This window comes from Notamacropus eugenii, chromosome 2 (assembly GCF_028372415.1).
Source record: "Notamacropus eugenii isolate mMacEug1 chromosome 2, mMacEug1.pri_v2, whole genome shotgun sequence".
Classification (NCBI taxonomy): domain Eukaryota; kingdom Metazoa; phylum Chordata; class Mammalia; order Diprotodontia; family Macropodidae; genus Notamacropus; species Notamacropus eugenii.
In genome coordinates, this window is record NC_092873.1 from 486284561 (window position 1) to 486304509 (window position 19949).

The 19949-nt window shown below is 38.0% G+C and overlaps 1 protein-coding gene across 1 annotated transcript in view; it reads right to left on the minus strand.

Moving 5' to 3' along the window:
• Positions 1 to 18863, minus strand: part of ADGRL4 (adhesion G protein-coupled receptor L4) — a 136490-nt gene extending 117627 nt beyond the window's left edge. The window contains exons 1-2 of the mRNA XM_072648833.1: positions 18656 to 18863; positions 16271 to 16420 (exon numbers count right to left, since the gene is read on the minus strand). Of these exons, the coding sequence (XP_072504934.1) occupies positions 16271 to 16420; positions 18656 to 18677 (172 nt within the window). The 5' untranslated portion in view covers positions 18678 to 18863. The remainder of the gene's footprint in view (positions 1 to 16270; positions 16421 to 18655) is intronic.
• Positions 18864 to 19949: the final 1086 nt, after the last annotated feature.

Genomic DNA, 19949 nt, shown 5'->3' on the forward strand with positions numbered 1-19949 from the left:
TATTCAATGCTATTTTCATACTGATGGGTAGGCATTAAGACAAGATAGCTTCTCACTGAAAATTATTCCTTTTCTTTTGCCTTATCCTGTCAAGTTCAACATAGTGAATGATCTGTTGTTCCACTAGAATCTGGCCTTTATGAGCTTGAAAGTCTACTTCTTTTTCCCTTGCCAAAGTACTTTATTTGATGCAATTGTTCCAATAAGTTTGCTTTTTCTTTAAAAGTATATTTTAAGAAATTTGATAGAAGACTGAATGAGTGGACTAGTTTCATGGCAGACACATGAAAAATCTTACCAGAAAGAAGAAAAATTCAAGTAGTATGGGGTTCTAATTTTTGCTGTTTAAATATTTTTCTAAATTTAACTTTATAGAGTTTATTGCATACAGTTGGTTGTCTAAGATTCCAAGATGAAAAGAAATTTCTTACCAGAGTCCTAATTTGTATTCATTATTGTTAACGTTTGGACCTTTTCAGTTATGTCTGACTCTCTGTGACCCTATTTGGGGTTTTCTTGGCATCTATTCATTATATTAAACAGCAAATATGCACCGGTGACTCCAAGAAGCTCAAGTACAGAAACTCTTTTAAAGATATTTCTTGCCAGTACTTTATTGTGTGGGGCCACCCTTCACCTTCAGGACCACCGCTCCAGAGGCCCAGTGATAGTCTTACCACTAACCCTCAAATTAAAAAGGGAGCGATGTCAAAGGAAAAACAGTCATAAACCCTCCATTTGGCATGAAAATTAGATAAAGGTAAATTTATGGTTTATCAGTGATGTCATTATTATACCCTTCTAATGAAGTAGGGAGGTAATACAGTAAGACAAGTCAGAATATTTACAAAAGTTCTAAGATCTGGTAATTGCACAGAGCAACATTCAAATTAAGCTTCAGTTTTCTATAGGGGCAGCACAGCTTAGGGCACAGAGGGCTGTGCATGAAGTCAGGAAGACTAGGTTCAGATCCCACCTCCAATACTTACTAGTTGTGTGAGCGTGGGCAAGTCACTCATCCTCTATGTTCCTTGGACAACTCCTTACATCAAACCTAAGCCCTAGTTTAGCTGAAATCTGTATAGGAGGAATTTTCTAAGCTGACGAAAATATAAATTTTTAAAATTTCATGCTGAGCAAGAAAATTTGTAGGAAAATGAGGAGGAATGAATATATTGCAGTCTCTCTCTCAAAAAGAAACCGAAAACAAATTAAGGATCATTAAAAATAAGGGGATAAACAAAAAGCTTTTTATTGAGCCTTTTCTTTGCCAGGCATATCTCAGTAAATATTGATTTTGTATCAGTTTTCATAACAATTTCAATCTGAATTTTGGGTGTGAATATTATAGAAAAGGGGAAGGGATTGGATCTGTTACTTCAGTTATAGTGAACTCTGATGTAAGGAAGCTCTCTAAGCAACGTTGGCTGGTATCCATTCTGCAACTGATGGACTTAGGGACTTTTCTAGAGAGCAATGAGGTGATGTGTCTTGTAAAGGGTCACACATCCTATGTATGTACTCAATCCAACAAGTCTTCCTACCTCAGAGGTTGGCTTTCTGTCCATTTTGCCATACTATTTTTTAATATGGAGTATTTATCACAAATTAAATTTATTGTTCTATTATTCTATCTCTCCATATCTATCTAACCAAGCTATTTATCTATTTATCTATCTACTTATTATCTCTGTCTCTGCATCTATCATCTATCTGATTGTTTATTATTTCTCTCTCTCTGACTGTTATCTCTCTTATCCATCCATCCGTCCATCCATCCATCCATCCATCCATCCATCCATCCATCCATCCATCCATCCATCCACCTGGTTATCTCTTTGTTATCTGTCATCTCTTATCGGTCTATCATTTTTTATCTAGTTCTCCATTATCTATCATCTGTCTTCTCTATCTATCTATCTATCTATCTATCTATCTATCTATCTATCTATCTATCTACAACTTCAAAATGTCTCTAAAAATGAAAACTTTTTTAGATTAGGAACCTTTACCCTTTTCTATATCTTAGTCCAGGAAGTCTGGTAAAGCCTACGGGCCCTGTTCAGAATATTTTTATATACATAAAACAAAATACATGGGATTACAAAGGGAACCAATTATACTGAAATACAGTTGTTAAGGATGAATATGTGCATGTGTATCCATTTATGTATGTATATAAAAGTTCATGGTCCCCAGGTTAAGATCTCCTATACATACGTTGACAAAATTACTCATCTAGTCACACATATAAAGTAGGTTTACAGGCACTACAGGGCCAGAAATAAAAAGGAATTTATAACAAAAATGAGTTAAGAAATCATCAGGAAAAGGAGAAGATACTCAAGCAAGAAAGAACAACCTTCTGTGAACCAAATTTATAGAACAATTGTATCTGGTCCTACAAATAATGTTGGGGGAATTTTGTCTTCAAAAAACAGTGAGCATTAGGCAGTTGGTTGGCAGATAGAGCACTAGACCTGGAGGTAGGAAGACCTGAGTTCAAATCTTGCCTCAGATACTTACTGACTATATGATCCTGGGTAAGTCACTTCATAGTTCTCACCCTCTGTTTCAACTTCTATAAAATGACCCTAATGAAAAAGCACTTACTTTGCAATGTTTTTGTAAGAATCAAATGAGGCATATATAACTCAACTGGTCAGTAGACATTTATTAAGTGCACATAGGGCATACAAAAAAAAAAGACAAATAACAGTCCTTGCTCTAAAGGATCTCACAATCTAATGGGGGAGACAAACAAATCTTTACAAACAAACTACATATGGGACAAGTAGGAAATAATTATGAGAAGGAAGGCACTGAAATTAAGAGGGATTGGGAAAGGTTTTCTGTAGAAGGTGGGATTTTAGTTGGGACTTAAAGAAAGCCATGGCAGCCCTACCTCATGGTAGGGATGATGAGGGAGAACAGTTCAGGCGTAAGAGAGTCAGAAAAAATGGAATATTCCTTGAATGGCTAGGAGGACAGTGTCACTGGACTGAAAGTTCATGGCAGGGATAAAGGTGTAAGAAGACTGAAAAGACAGGAAGGGTCTACTAGCAGGGCTTTGAATGATAGAGAACTTCACATTTGATCATGGAAGCCAAGAGGAGCCACTGGGGATTTATAAACCTTAAAGCTTTACATAAATTCAATGTTAACTATTATTTGAACCATAAATATCCAGAATTTTGTCCTGGAGAGCCCTTACTGGCTCTGTGATCTCAGCTAAGTTATTTAACCTCACCACTTCTTAGCTTCTCCACCAATAAAATGGGGATAATAATTCCTGTCATACTCTCTTATAACATTATTGTAAAGAAAGAGTTTATACTTTAGAAAGAACTATATTAATATGAGCTATTTTGGCTAAAATGTAAGCCACGGAAACAATCTATAAACTGGAAGAGTAACGTGTTACAAACAGATGCTGAAACGGAGGTAAGAGAGGTTATCATTGTAAGCACAAGTGGGCACATGTCCAACATGAACATTTGGCATTGACTTGGTATTTGCTCGATGTAAATGAACAAATCGTTTTCCTGCTTTATTAATCAGAATTTACAATCCAATATAAGTTTCATAACTGTTAATCAGTTTATTAGGCTTTGATTGTCATTTCAGAAATCTACTGGACTCCCACAGAAAGTAGTGAATCCTCCCCTGTTAAAAATAGAGTACTTAAGCTAAGACTAAATGGTCATACCCATTTATTTACTTGGTTATTAAACTTTGAGCTTCTTGAGGTGCAGGGAGTTTTTGCTTTCTTTTTATTCCTGGTGCTTAGCACAGTGCCTGGCACATAATAAGAAATTAACAAATGCTTACTAAATGACTGATGACCACTTGTTGGGTGTGATGCAGAGGACAAAAGTTAAATTAGATGGATTCTGAGATCTCCTTCCACAATGAAATTTTCTGATTCTGCTTCTTATTAAAATGACAAAAAAGAGAGAATATGTATTTACGAAAGCAAGATGAGAAGAGTTTTAATTCCACTAAAGGGCTGCTCCCTAAGAGGGCTAACCAGAAAAAGTTAAGGTTTTATTTTTTTCTTGAAATGTGCTATCTTATATTTATCAATTCCAAATTACATTCTGACTTAAAAGGATAATCCAATATTTTAAATTCCCTTTGAATTATTTTTCCTCTATTTTTAAATATTTTGACACTTTTAGTCAAGACTTGCATGAGAATATCCTCTACTAAGTAATTTGGGTCAATCATTAAAAAGCAATGTAAGCTAAGAGCAAAACCCACAAGCAAATCCAATGGGACATCATTGTATACTGCTGTTTAGACCTGAATGAGGCTATATGGCATGGCCACTGAAGTGCTGGACTGAGAGTCAGGAAGTCCTTGGTTCAAATCTCACTTCTGACTCTTACCCACTGTGTGACTACGAACAAGTCATTTATCCTCTGACCCACAGTTCCTTCATCTGTAAGACAAATATAATAATACTATAGCATACACCTTAGAAGTTTGTTGTAAGGTTCAAATGGGTTGATGACTGTAAAGCATTTTGAAGACTTCAGAGTGATACATAACTGTTCTAACTATTATTAATCTTTTTCACTTGTTAATCTGGATTAGATACTTATTTGGATTGTATGGTCTAAATGAACCAGGAAATTAAACAGGAAAAACAGGATCAAAACTCAGTTCAGAATTACTCTTTACTTCATTATCATAAAAGAATTTACAGTTGCTGTGATATGACTTTTTTAAAGTTTTGAAAATAACCTATTGACAGAAAAATAACTGCTTCCTGATGGGAACTTTCAGCAACATTTTTCTACAAATAAACCAGTTTCAAAAATTGAAATCTAAAGTACATCTGATAGGCCATACTCCTCCACATCCTGGTGTATAACAAAATTGCTGCAATGAACATAACATTAGTTGAACAAACATAAAGCTATAATCAAGCATCTGCTTGTCTGTACTGCGCTCCATATGCACCAGAGCACTGTTCTAATTTCTTTGGTATTCTCAATGGGTTTCTCTGACTATATGCCTAGAATTAATCTTCAGAAGCCATCCTCCATATGGCATAAGAAAAGTTAACATTGAAACCTTTCTGACATGGAGTACACACGGCTCTCTTTTAAAGAAATAGTAATAGACCATACACATGCAACAACAAGAACAAAAATCTTTGCCTCTGTTTAATGTAAACACAATTCATCATCAGAAGTCTGAGTCAAATTCTAGAATGAATAATACTGGAAGACTATACATCCTTTCCCCACTCTACTTTTTCAAATACTAATATCACTAAGTCAAAGAGTCCTATAATGGATAGAGTTCTGGGCTTGGGTTCAAATAATCTGGGTTCAAATTCTGCCAACAACACTTTATAGCTAAATAACCCTGGACAAGTCATTTAATTTGAATGTGCCTCAGGCATTTCCCTAGGAGTTATTTACTAAATCATTGGTGGAGTCTAATCAATATCTGCGCTGATGTTACAATGGGAATGCCCTACCCTGAAAAAAATTTCAAGTCCACCTAGATCTTTCAAAGTATTTGTTTAAATATCATTCAGATTGTATTTTAGCATCAACACATTCTGGAGAAGTAGGAGTATGTTTTCTGTAGTGTACAGTAAATGCAGAAAGCAACTCACTACCTATGGTTCTGATCTTGACTCTTAGATCATATGCACACATGGAAAATAGAGACATAAATGTTGACCAGGTGATTATAGGATAAACAATCAGTCTGGTTAGTCAGGTCAAACATTTTCTAGGTCTTACTTTCTTATGGAAAAATGAAGGACTTGGAATAAATGTTCTGCTAATTACTATAGTGTTATGTGGTATATTAATTCAAGTACTCCTTTCCTTTTTATGTATTTAAAAAATTCTTAAAAACGCATCCTAAATACTAGACAATCAATAGAAAACATGAAATTTTAAGTCCCTTTCTCCACATCTAATTTCACAGTGATCCTACTCATTCACTATGTAAATCCAAAATTTTGCAAGAATATTTTGCTAAACATTATACTATGCACATTCGATGCCAATGTTATTTCACATGAAAATAAATCCATCTTAGACTAGAGTGACTAAACTAAGCTTGATGCTAATTATATAAGACCCCACTCATCAGACAATGAGCAGGGATTATTCAACTTCCATGTTCTACAGCAAAATGGTGCCTTCCTTCCTCATGGTGATTACAACTATGATTAATTGTAAAGTTCAAGGTGAAGGAATAATGTGGTTCCAGGCATGTATGGTTTCCTTTAACTTAGTCAAGACACAGTGCCAGATATTTCAATTAACGCTCACCAAGGTCACAAAATCAATTTCTTATCAGCCAAAAACACTCATACTGTAAATTTTATTTTCAAACTATAATCTCTAAATTAAATCTATGTCCCTAAAAAATACAGTGCAGAAACTCAGTCCTCAGGTTTTCTCCCTGATAGCATTTTCACAAATGGTACAAGGCTTTGTGCTCTATATTTAGAATACAATGTTTGGTTAGATTCTGATCTTGCTAGAAGAGAAGGTCATTATCTCTCTCCATGGCAAGTAAAGGCCCAAAGTGTTAATTTCCTCCCTAAAGTGCTTTGTATATATAAGATTTGACCAATTTTTGACATTTTATCTTTTAGGCAATGTAATTGGGGAAGTTTGAACAATAATATACAAAGAATTTGGGCAAAAATATGCCAGCTAGATTTCTGCATGTAACATAATGCTATACTAGAGCACGCATGCGCGCACACACACACACACACACACACACACACACACACACACACACACAAGTAAAATCCATGGTTGAAATTGAAAATAGCATCCAATTGCATTAAATACAATCCTTGTAATAGAGCTTATCAGTAATGAAACTAGTCTGACCGATAGCACTCAAGTTATTCTCATTTTAATGCAAAAACCATCTGAGTTGCTTCTAAAGATATCATCTTCTATTACACTTTTCTGCAGCATTCTTCTTCATATTCTAATTCCTCTGAATAGAACATTTTCTACTAGTTTCTTTCTCAGACCTCACAAATATAAGCATAACTGTGATGATTTAAAGTCCAAGACCTTTACAATTCACTCTGTGGCAAGGATCTAGATACGAAGGCACTGCAGTCAGTAATCTATCCCAATAACCTTGTGCCACAGTGTTTTATTATTTAGTGAAGTAGACCTTCTGAAAACAAATCATATTTTTGTTTTGTAAAAACCTTTCCAAAGTTTACTGTTAAATTTGTGATACATTTATACAGCTACAAATTCCATTTGGTGCAATACTCTTTCATATTTCTGCCTAACGAATTAGACAAATCTATTCGTTACTCCTGGGCCATGGGACCAATTTGATGTTTGATACAGGAACACAGGATATAAAATCATATCTCTGGCAGACAGAAAGTGGAACATTAACAGTTTCTTAAGTGAATTTTCCTACATCCTCCAAACATGTAATCTGTTGGTAGATTTCAGAGTCACTGAAAAGGATGAAAAGGAATTTTCCTAGAGAAAGGAAGTTACTAACACTTGGCAAGGGTTAAAACACATTTTTTAATTAAACAAATACATCTCCCTATATGAATAATCAGCTAGACCTTCGGAAACTCTCTTGTGGCTGGGGGAATGGATTTTTTCAACAATACCCTTCACATGTTTAGTTGCATTCAGATGCTAATAATAGTCCTTTCAAAGGCATAAAGAAAAAAAGTTTCATTCCTTTCTGACTCATGCCTGGAGCAGGTTAAGAAATAATATACAATTGGTGAACTAAAAGTCCCTGAAACAGTGTACATCCAGGCACGGAGGCACTTCAGACAATGAGTGAGAGTAGCACACAGCCCCATAAAAATATCCCATATATTGGGAATAATATTTGAAAAGGCCAAACCAATGAGAATATGATTTGAATAACAGAGACCAAAACTTAAGGAAACCATACAAAGACTTACACATTCCACCATCACAGAGCGTTTTGTATGACGGGATGAGAGACACTGGGGTGTTGTGGATACTTCCCTGAACTCGAAGTTAACAAGACCTGAGCTTCAGCACTGTCTCAGACACTTATTAGCTGTGTCATCCTTACTAGCTAGTTGCTTAAAGCTCTCTGGTGCATATTTAAATTTTTTTTTATGTAAAAAGACAAAAGAGTTGGCCTCAATGACCACTAAGGTTCCATCCAACTCTACATCTATGACGCTGTATGTAGAAATGGAAAGGGAGCTCTGAGTTTAGATACTACATCAGAAACCAAGAAGTGAGCATGTAGTGAGGCATGTTAGATAGAGTGCTGACCTTGATGTCAGGAAGATTTGGGTTTCAATCCCTTCCCTGACCCTGGCTCTAAGCCATATCACCTAATCTCATCTACAAAATAGAGATAATAATATGGAGTTCTTAGAGGTTCTTAGTTCTCTTAGCGATCTTAAAATATTCAGATGAGATCCAATCTAATTCAAGATGAATGTAGTAAATATACTATGTTTAAGGCTTTGGGGGATATAAGGGCAAAACAGTAAATCAGTCCTGCCCTTCAGGAGCTTATGTTTACTACTATACTTGCTCATGAACAGATAAGCGAAGAGGGCTTCTAAGGTCCTTTCCAAATCTGAGATTCTCATTCTGATTTTGTTATCAAGTTTTTCCTTTCTTAAAAAACTTCCATGAAATGTGAACCTGATGCCTTTGGAGGCAGCTCATTCTACCTAAGTGTAGCTACCATTGTTGAATAGCTAGGTGGCACAGTGGTTAGAGCACTGAGCTTGAACTCAGGAAGACTTATCTTACTGAGTTTAAATCTGGCTTCAGATACTTCTTAGCTGTGTGACTGAAGTAAATCATTTTACCGTGTTTTGTCTCAGTTCTACATCTACAAAAGGGGCTGCAGAAGCAAGTGGCAAACCATTGCATTATCTTTGCCAAGAAAACCCTAAATGGGTTCTCTAACTGAAATTTAGCATAATTCAATTATGAATTGTTTTAAAAGATTATCCTGAAAAGAGGTATAGGAAAATTTTATATATCGTATACATACATATATGTATATATGTATGTGTATATATATATATATATATATATATATATATATATATATATATATATATATATATATATATAAACACGTGTGTGTGTGTGTAAAGTTTGAAAGGCCCTTCTCTAATGTGATTTCTGAATCAGGCAGGTTTAGATTATTTTAATGCTCTGCTTCTTTAATATAGAATTTGGCACCTGGAATTTAGGGGACTGGGAGGTGTTTGTAGGAGGCAGTGGATAGGATAATGCAAATAGAGTCAGGAAGATCTGAATCTGAATGCTTCTCCAGTGGCAGGACACATACCATTTTATTAGGGGTGTGGCCATGGCCAAATTATTTGATTTCCCAGAGGCTCAGTTTCCTCATTGGGTAAATAGAACTAAGAGTGGGAAGCACAAAAAATAAATGGTTGTTCATGAAAAATTAAGATAAATAGAAAATTAATAATATTTTAAATTATGAATATTCCTTTTTAAATAGAAAGACTCATATTTTTAGTAGAGAAGTTAAAAGCAGCAGACAGTAAAAATACTATACAAATGACTGAATATGCAAGTGCTTTGGAGAAGACAAGGATTTTTCTAAAGCACACATAAACATGAACTTGAAAGAAAAATCACTGACAACTGGTATATTTTTATATTAAAAATGTTTTACAGCATGAAAAACATGCAGACCAAAGGACCTTGAACTATATTTTTTCTCCATAGAGAACATTTACTGCTGTTTAGTTAGTTATCAACACGGAGAGGAAATACAAGAAATAAAAGAAGAATACATATACTGGCTAATGGTGGAGGTATTAAAAAGTAACTATTAAAAACATCATTAAAAGCTAGTTGTCAAAGGTCCAAATGGAGAAAAATTATTGATGTTAATAATTGTCATTATGATAGTTGCCATCGACCTATAGAACAAAGTCAAGAAGCTGCTTACTAAGAACCGTGGTCATGGCAATAATGACTGGAGAGGAAACATATGCAAAGGTGATTGATGGGGCTATTCTGAAGGTCACTGAACTATCAAAATGTGATGATGCCATTCAATTAACTACCCCATAAAAATCCAAGATTATTTATTGAAAAGAATTTTGTGGAGTCTGTAGAACAGCATATTACAAATTCCTGCCGCATGTACAGAGCCGGCGAACGCCTGATCTAATGTACTATTAAGCCATTGTAGCTTTGCTCTACATATTTTAAGCATTAAACTAATTATGATGAGGCTTAGCCCAACTATGCTGTATATTTAATCTTTTTTAAGAGCCTATCAAATTGAATCACACAATACAACTTGTTTATGCTATAAGCAAACACATGCAATATTAACAGTGCTCAGTACACTGGCTTAATTAGAAAAACCTCAGTGTTGTCTTAAATACATTTAGGGGTATGATATTGTGCCATTCTCATCTGAACTTGCCATTTAATTATATTTTAAATATAATTTATGTGACTTGGAAAGTTGGTTTTTTTTTTGCTTTGTTATAGGTGGTCTGTCGACCTTTTCGAAGGAATTGTAAGAATCACATAATTAGAGTTAGAAGAAGCCCCAGAAGTCACACAGACTAGCCCATACAAAGGAAGGCATCCCCACAATAACACAACCGACAAGTGAACATCCAACCTCTGCTTTCAGACCTTCAAGGCAGGACAACCCATCACCTCTCTATGCAGCTCATTCCTCTTCAACAATTTCAAGGTGTTAGGGTTTTTTGCTTGTTATTGTTTTGTTTTTCTCCCTGGCATTAAGCCTAAATTTCTCTTTGAAAATTCCACTCATTGATATCTCTGCTGAACAGGCAGTGTAGGCTAAGATCTTGCCCCTCCTTCATCCCAAAACAATGGGAAATCGTTAGGAAGCACCAAGAGAAGTGTAGGTTATTGGCATCATTACCAGAATATTCTGGGTTATTTATTTCATTTGCTGTTCATGCTTCCCCATCAAATTTATTCTGCCCTTCCTTCAGTTACTTGTGGCTACCTTGGAGTCCACTCCCTTGGCACACCTGATGGCTGAAATGTTCCTTCTAGCTCCTTCTAGCAAATGCTCCGGTTAGCAAAAACCAGCCATCATCTGAGATGCTCTTGAAAACCCACCTCTTTGATGATTTCAGTCAGTCAACAAGAATTTATTAAGCCCTTACTCTTTGCCAGATACTGTGTTAAGCATTGAAGGTATGATCACTAAAAGTGAAATAGTGCCTGCTCTCAAAGAGTTTTTATTCTGTCAAAGGAAACCTATAAAATCTCCCCAGTTTTTTTTTTAAAAGCAAGCAAGATTCATTTTGCAAATGTAAATGCCAAGACTCTATTTTCATTCAACCACTCATGGAATAAACTAAATTTTTTGCACAAATATAGTCAACACATAGTTTAATATCCTAACATCTTTAAAGAATGATAGAAGGTGGGGCGGAGCCAAGATGGCGGAGTAGAAAGACGCACATACACATAGCTCCGAACCCACAACCCACAGAACGGCTACAGGGGAGTAACTCACGGCAAATTCTGCACCCAGAGGCCACGGAATATTGGAGCGAGGGAGATTTCTGTTCTGGAGGGACCTGCAAACCTCTCGCGCGGGGTCCTTCGCGCTGCGGACTGGGCGCTGGGACTGGGAGCTGAGGGCAGCCCTGCAGCGGCCGCGGTACTGAGAGGAAAAGATCTGAGTGGGCTTCGGGGACGGGATCTCCAGCGGCCACATGGGTCCCTCCACCCACAGAGGGACCTGCAAACCTCTCGCAAAAGGTCCGTCGCGCTGCAGACGCAGAGCCCAGCCCAGCCCAGACCTGCTGCGGCCACGGCACCAAGAGAAACAGACCCGAGCAGCCTTCAGGGATGGGATCTCCAGCGGCCGCACAGGTCCCTCCACCCACAGGTGACTGGGGTCAATGAGAGAGTCTCTTTGGCGGGTCAAGAGGGGAGTGGGGTGCCCCCATGATTTGGGCCCCCCCGGGAGGTAGAAGCTGAGAGGTGGCTGCAGACTGGGGCTCCCCAAGCTGGCGGGAGCCTGGACCCATTGTGGAAGGTCTGTGCATAAACCCCCTGAGGGAACTGAGCCTGAGAGGTGGCCCTGCCCCGACCTGACCACCTGAACTTAATTCTCACACTGAATAGCAGCCCTGCCCCCGCCAAAAGCCCTAAGGCTGGAAGCAGCATTTGAATCTCAGACCCCAAACTTTGGCTGGGAGGACTAGGAGGCGAGGTGGGTGTGAGGAGAATATTCAGAGGTCAAGTCACTGGCTGGAAAAATGCCCAGAAAAGGGAAAAGAAATAAGACTATTGAAGGCTACTTTCTTGGAGAACAGACATTTCCTCCCTTCCTTTCTGATGAGGAAGAACAATGCTTACCATCAGGCAAAGACACAGAAATCAAGGCTTCTGTGTCCCAGCCCACCCAATGGGCTCAGGCCATGGAAGAGCTCAAAAGGAATTTTGAAAATCAAGTTAGAGAGGTGGAGGAAAAACTGGGAAGAGAAATGAGAGAGATGAAAGAAAAGCATGAAAAGCAGATCAGCTCCCTGCTAAAGGAGAACCAAAAAAATGTTGAAGAAATTAACACCTTGAAAACTAGCCTAACTCAATTGGCAAAAGAGGTTCAAAAAGCCAATGAGGAGAAGAATGCTTTCAAAAGCAGAATTAGCCAAATGGAAAAGGAGATTCAAAAGCTCACTGAAGAAAATAGTTCTTTCAAAATTAAAATGGCACAGATGGACGCTAAGGACTTTGCGAGAAAGTATGATATCACAGAACAAAGAGAGAAGAATGGAAAAATGGAAGATAATGTGAAATATCTCATTGGAAAAACAACTGACCTGGAAAATAGATTCAGGAGAGACAATTTAAAAATTTTGGGACTACCTGAAAGCCATGATCAAAAGAAGAGCCTAGACATCATCTTCCATGAAATTATCAAGGAAAACTGCCCTGAGATTCTAGAACCAGAGGGCAAAATAAATATTCAAGGAATCCACAGAACACCGCATGAAAGAGATCCAAAAAGAGAAACTCCTAGGAACATTGTGGCCAAATTCCAGAGTTCCCAGGTCAAGGAGAAAATATTGCAAGCAGCTAGAAAGAAACAATTCAAGTATTGTGGAAATACAATCAGGATAACACAAGATCTAGCAGCCTCTACATTAAGGGATCGAAGGGCATGGAATAGGATATTCCAGAAGTCAAAGGAACTAGGACTAAAACCAAGAATCACCTACCCAGCAAAACTGAGTATAATACTTGAGGGGAAAAAATGGTCTTTGAATGAAATAGAGGATTTTCAAATTTTCTTGATGAAAAGACCAGAGCTGAAAAGAAAATTTGACTTTCAAACACAAGAATGAAGAGAACCATGAAAAGGTGAACAGCAAAGAGAAGTCATAAGGGACTTACTAAAGTTGAACTATTTACATTCCTACATGGAAAGACAATATTTGTAACTCTTGAAACATTTCAGTATCTGGGAACTGGGTGGGAGTACACACATACACATGCACACACGCACACATACATAGAGACAGAGTGCACAGAGTGAATTGAAGAGGATGGGATCATATCTTAAAAAAAAATGAAATCAAGCAGTGAGAGAGAAATATATTGGGAGGAGAAAGGGAGAAATTGAATGGGGCAAATTATCTCTCATAAAAGAGGCAAGCAAAAGACTCATTAGTGGAGGGATAAAGAGGGGAGGTGAGAGGAAAACATGAAGTCTACTCTCATCACATTGCAGTAAAGGAAAGAATAAAATGCACACTCATTTTGGTAGGAAAACCTATCTCACAATACAGGAAAGTGGGGGACAAGGGGACAAGCAGGGTGGGGGGGATGATAGAAGGGAGGGCATGGGGAAGAGAATGCAATTTGAGGTCGACACTCATGGGGAGGGATAGGATCAAAAGAGAATAGAAGTAATGGGGGACAGGATAGGATGGAGGGAAATATAGTTAGTCCTATACAACACAACTATTATGGAAGTCATTTGCAAAACTACACAGATTTGGCCTATATTGAATTGCTTGCTTTCCAAAGGGAAGGGGTGGAGAGGGAGGGAGGTAAAGAAGTTGGAACTCAAAGTGTTAGGATCAACTCTAATGTTCTTACCACTAGGAAATAAGAAATACAGGTAAAGGGGTAAAGAAAGCTATCTCGCCCTACAGGACAAAAGAGAAGACGGAGACAAGGGCAGAGAGGGATGATAGAAGAGAGAGCAGATTGGTCACAGGGGCAATTAGAATGCTTGGGTTTGGGGGGGGAGGGGATAAAAGGGGAGAAAATTTGTAACCCAAAATTTTGTGAAAATGAATGTTAAAAATTAAATAAATAAATAAATGATAGAAGGTAAAGAATCCCATCAAGTTTACAACAAGAATTGAAAGAGTGATACAGAGTACCAAAATTGATAGTAGAAAGGATGCCACTGCTGTTACTACTTTTGTTTCAACGTCTTCCTGTGTATGGCTTTTCAGATCCCAATGCGCTGTCTTGGCCACCATTTGCATTCATATACTGTGCCATTTGTGACCTGACTGTTACTATCAGCTTATGAGTTCACTACCCAGGAAGGTCCTGTTTCAACAATTTCCAATTTCCAGAGAGTAACAGTACTTAGAGCTAAGAGGTCTCATCTAATTCCAGAACTATAACTAAAGAGATGAGGGCTTTGTGTCTAGGTTATGGGGACAATGGGGACAAAGTTCTCATCCCTTCTCCTGTGGTCTGGTTGTGGTACAAGGACCACCACTCCTACTTCTTTCCATTGTAATTACCAATAAACTCCAGTTCTTTATGACACCTCTGGCTCCACTCAAGTGTGTTCTCTCTCATTCTTTATGCAGTTACCATTCCTTCTGCTGAATTGATCCAGAATTCTAGCAACAGCTTTCTTTAATCTATCAGCCTCATCTTAAAGATGAAAATTCCAACATCAAAAAAGATTCAATGACTTTGATAAGGTAGGAAATAGTGGGGGCAAATTTTAAATCATATCTTCTGTCAGTGTGGTTCAGCAGAAATAGCACTAGCCATGGAGTTAAGTTGAATCACTTAACCCCTCTGAGTCTCAGTTTCCTCATTTGCAAAATGTGGGCGTTGGACTAGATAGTCTCTGAGGTCCATTCCAGCACTTGATCTTGGATCCTAAGAATAAATCCAGAAGTTTTCCCACTGTACTCACTGTCTGTCAAGACACATTATGTGATATTGTGTTTCTGTGCAAAACTGGTAGCAAGAGTCAGCCTTGGCTAGCCTTTCACTTGGGATGCAGAGGTTTTTCTCATTTGGATGCCTGAGGAATCAATCAATCAAACTATCAAGCAATTATTATATGCTTACTGTGGGCCAAGCACTGCATTAAGCTCTGGATACAAAGAAAAAGGAAAAAAAAGTCCCTGTCCTCAAAAAGCTATTATTTTCATGGAGGAGACTTGTACATAAATAGGTTTATACTATACATTCAGAGTAAATGGAGGGTAATCTCAGAGGGGAAGTCACTAGTTCATGAGAGGACTAGGAGGGGCCTCGAGTCGGAAGATGGCCTTTGAGCTGAATCTTGAAGGAAGCCAAGATGTAGAAGTGAGGAAGGAAAGCTTTCTAGGAAGGAAGGAACTCAAGACTCTACAATCAACCTCAATATATTATGAAGGAGGTAAAAGTATGGTCAAGGAATACATGAGCACGTTAACATCATATGGAAAGATTTCACAGCTATTTTTTTTGACTCTCATATCAGCTAATCAGAGTTAAGAAGGTCTCACTCCACATAATAAAATACCTTTATGAGATCTATAGGGGGAATGTAATCGACAGAATGTAATGGAGTCCAGAAGACCCGGGTTCTGGCCCTGCCTCTGATGCATATCAGCTGAACAATCAGGAGGAAGCAAATCACTTAAATTCTCAGTTCTTGAGGTAACGCTCTACACTAATTAATGACGGGTGAGCTGCAGACCTTCCATAGGAGGGAGTCCTTACACAGGGTGTTTCCCACACGGGATGAATCACAAATGCAAACAATACCTTTTCCTCCTTTAACTGTTATCGCTGCCCCCCAAAGGGAGAGGATATAGGCTTGGCCCATTTCAAATTCAATATTCATCAAGTCAAAGTCTTCTCTATGATAATCAATTTTTTTCCAAAAAAACATATATTATATACAGTTAGTAATTCAAGGAAATAGCAATGCTTGTAGTCAACCCTTCTGTTCAAAACAATTCTAAAAGTTATGAGAGAATACATACCTTCACATATGGTTATGCCATTTCCTGTGAATCCTGGGAAACAATAGCAGCCTTCTATTCCGTTCCGAATCTCACATTTTGCGTGTGGGTTACATTGGGTCTTGGCGCAGTTCTGAGCAAAGGCCCCATCCAGCAAAGTGGACAAGCACACTAAATGAAAGGAGACACGTAAAATACACATTTCCTTTTGTTTTCCTTTTGTAATTCAATTGGGGAATGCACAACTCAAACCATATAACATCCATTGAAAAATCAGGAGGTTTAGAGGAGAAGGGCTGAATCCCAGCTGTGCTACTTATCATCTACATGGCATTGGGCAAATCCATCCACCTTTCTGAGCCTCAGTTTTCTAAAATGTAAAATGAGAAGGTTGGCCTCTCAGGCGCTGTCCATTTCTATATTTATGATCTATGCTCCCATAAGTGGTACTGTAAACAACAGATTGCAATTGTTTTTGGTAAGAATGTTAACATGTTCTTGCTTCTTCAGCTGGGACATAGAGCCTTCTATTAATCTATTTGTTAAGTGCTATTTATTTATCTGGTCTCTGTCTTTGTCTCTCTCTCTGTGTCTGTCTCTCCCCACAAATATAATTCTTTGATAGAATGAATATTCTTTTTTGTCTCTCTGTCTCTCTCTGTATGTCTGTCTCTCCCCACAAATACAATAACCTTGATAACAAGAGCTATTCCATTTTTCATCTTTGTATTCCAGTCCCTAAAACAATACTTGACACAGAACAGGCACTTAATAAATGTTTGCTCAATGATTGATCTATATTCCGAGGTGCTGAGGTATATATAGATTGGGAACATAAATGCAAAACTGTCATCCCTTTTCCTCACACAGCTTACATTCTATGACCCACTGTCCATTTACGATGTGGAGGAAATCGTAGAGACCCACCTAGTTTAACACCCTCATTTTACAAATGAGGAAACTGAGGCCCAGATAGGTAAAGTGACCATCCCAAGATCATACAGGTGACCACACTCTCACTTTGGGGCCTTTAAAAGTTAACTTTAGATGATTTAAAATGTACTTTTCTAGAAATTTCTCTGTTTAGCAACCAATGCACATTATGCCTGAAAATTTTTAAAACTTGAAGTAGTATATATTTTTTCTTAATTCAAAAAGTCATGGCATATGATATGGGGTCAACAGTCTGTACTTCACATATGAAAAGAGCATCAAACATTTTAAAATTCATGCTTTTTTAAAAAAAGAAGACAATAATTTCTGTAATCCAATCAACGATGGAGACTTTCCCCCCAAATCACCTATTTTCTGTAGCACAAATTTTAAGATTTTCAACTTTTACTACTCACAGAGTAAAGACCATTCTTCAGGAAATGGAAAGCAGCACAATCTGGACTAACTTAAAAACAATGAAACACAGGACAGAGCAGAACTTTATCTCTAAGTGAATGAAAATAAAGTTGGACAATCTTTAGTGGACTGTTAAGAAGAGATAAGGGAACTCCCTGGAAAGGCGTACCTCCCTCTTTCCCCCAAGTTTTTTAAAATTGTTGTTTCAAGAAGCTAACTCACAAGAATGGGCCGAATAGGTATGAGTTATATAAGTTATTGTTCCAAGAAAAGTCTGGAGATAAACTATCCTTATCTGGTAGCAAGAGATTCCCAAGCTAAATACAAGTCCTACACAGGGGCTAGATGTGACCATAGCTCACTCCAAATTCATTTGCTGTCCATCAAAGGATTTATTTTCTTCATACTGAGCATCATTTAAAGGGTGTTCAAACAAACTTCAGTGCTTGTAGTCTCTATGGCTCGAAATTAAAATCCTTCCAAGGAGACCACTTAGTGCATGGGCTTGGGATTTTCTGGGGCTTGCTTGCCAAGGAAGAGAAGGAAATGTAGTTTCTCAGATATAGAGGTCAGAGGACTAAACTTTTGAGTTGAGAGACCCAGAAGAGAACCAGGTCATGGATTTAGTGCACAGGATCTTAACTGGAGATTTGTGAACTAAAAAAAAAAAAAAAAAGTTTTAATAGGTATATTTCAATGTATTTGGTTTCTTTTGTAATCCTATTTTAAAAAATATATTTAAAAACACTTCTGACAAGGGGTCTGTAGGCTTGCCACACTGCCAAAGGAGTTCATGACACAAAAGTAATTAAGAATCAGTGATTTAGTGCTAAAGGGGATACTTCGTCCACTCCATCGTTTTTATAGCTGAGGGAATTGAGGCCCAGGTAGAAGAAATCATTTATCTGAAATCAAACGAGGATTAAGTGGAAGATCCAGCCTGAACCTGGGTCCTCTGACCCCAGACCTTGTGCCTCATTGATCTCTTCAAATCTATGCCCAAGCGAAATGCTGGCGTATCCCTGCTTCCTCCCAGGGTCAAGGACAGTAACTCACCTAGAAGCGGTATCAGTTTCATTGGCCTTGGAGGGGATGAGCTAGACCTGGCTGCGTTGGACTGGGGCTGTTGGGCTGCTCCAGCTGTGGCTGCAGAGAGCTGGTTCTACGCTTGGTCCCTGGATGCAGCTGGCGGGAGGGTGGGGGTGGGGTGAGTGGGGGTCAGCTGAGGTGGGGGGAGGCCCTGTTGCACTGGAGCAGTGACGATCTTCACTTCCTTTGGAGACTTCCTGGCCCTTTTGTGTATGTGTATATGTGGGAAAACAACGAAACCACCTCCCATGTCCGGCCACCAGGACTCTACCCCGACCTGGCTTGATGCCTGGCCTCCAAAAGTTCTTGTTACTTCAAGACTCTTGTATATCCTCTGTTTCTGGAGATGCTTCTTCTTTTTCTCTCCCCCTCCTCCTTTCCACAGCTATCTCACTTGTCTTAGGGGTCATTTAGTCCAGCACTCTCATTTTACAGAAGAGGAAACAGGCTGGGAGAGGGTAAAGTCACTTGCCCAAGCCAGGAAGAGACAGTCACAATTTGAACTTTTATCCTGTGATTCTAAATTTCCTGGAGAGCTCTCAATTCTCAAAGCCAACACGACTGTGCATCCCCATCCCAGGCCCACCTCCAAACCCTATACCTAGCAGCCCCTTTTGTTGAGCACTGAATCTTTTCTCTAGGGTACAAGCATACCTCCTTCCCTCTGGCTGGCCCTCTATATACAGACAGCCCCAAAGATGCAGGAACCCAAGACTGAGCAATTTTTTTCCCCTTCCAGCAGTTTATAATCATCTTGAGCTCCACATCTGTAAAATGGATTTGTTGCCTGACTCAATTACCAGCCTCTTAGGATGGTTGTAAGGATGGGTCACCAAAAAGTGTGTCATAGATTTGTAAGAGGAAAAAGCACTTTAAGGGTTATGTGTCCAACCTCATTTTACAGAGAAGGAAACAGGATCAGAATGGTGAAATACCTTGGCCAAAGACACAAAGCTGGTAAATTTCAGAGCTGAGACTTAAATCCAGGTTTGTAAATCAGTTACACTTTCTACTGCTCTATAGAGAAATTACATTATTCATAATATAAACAAATACAGTATAAATAACAAGCAATAATATAAATAATTTACAATTATATGTAATTATATTTTAATTATTTATAATTATACATAGTTGTATTTCAATTACATGTAATATATAATGATATTTTAAGCAAAGTATTTATAAATATGATACATTCATAATATAAATAAGATGAATCCATACTCACGTCTACTCTTAGCAGAATGTAAGCTCCTTG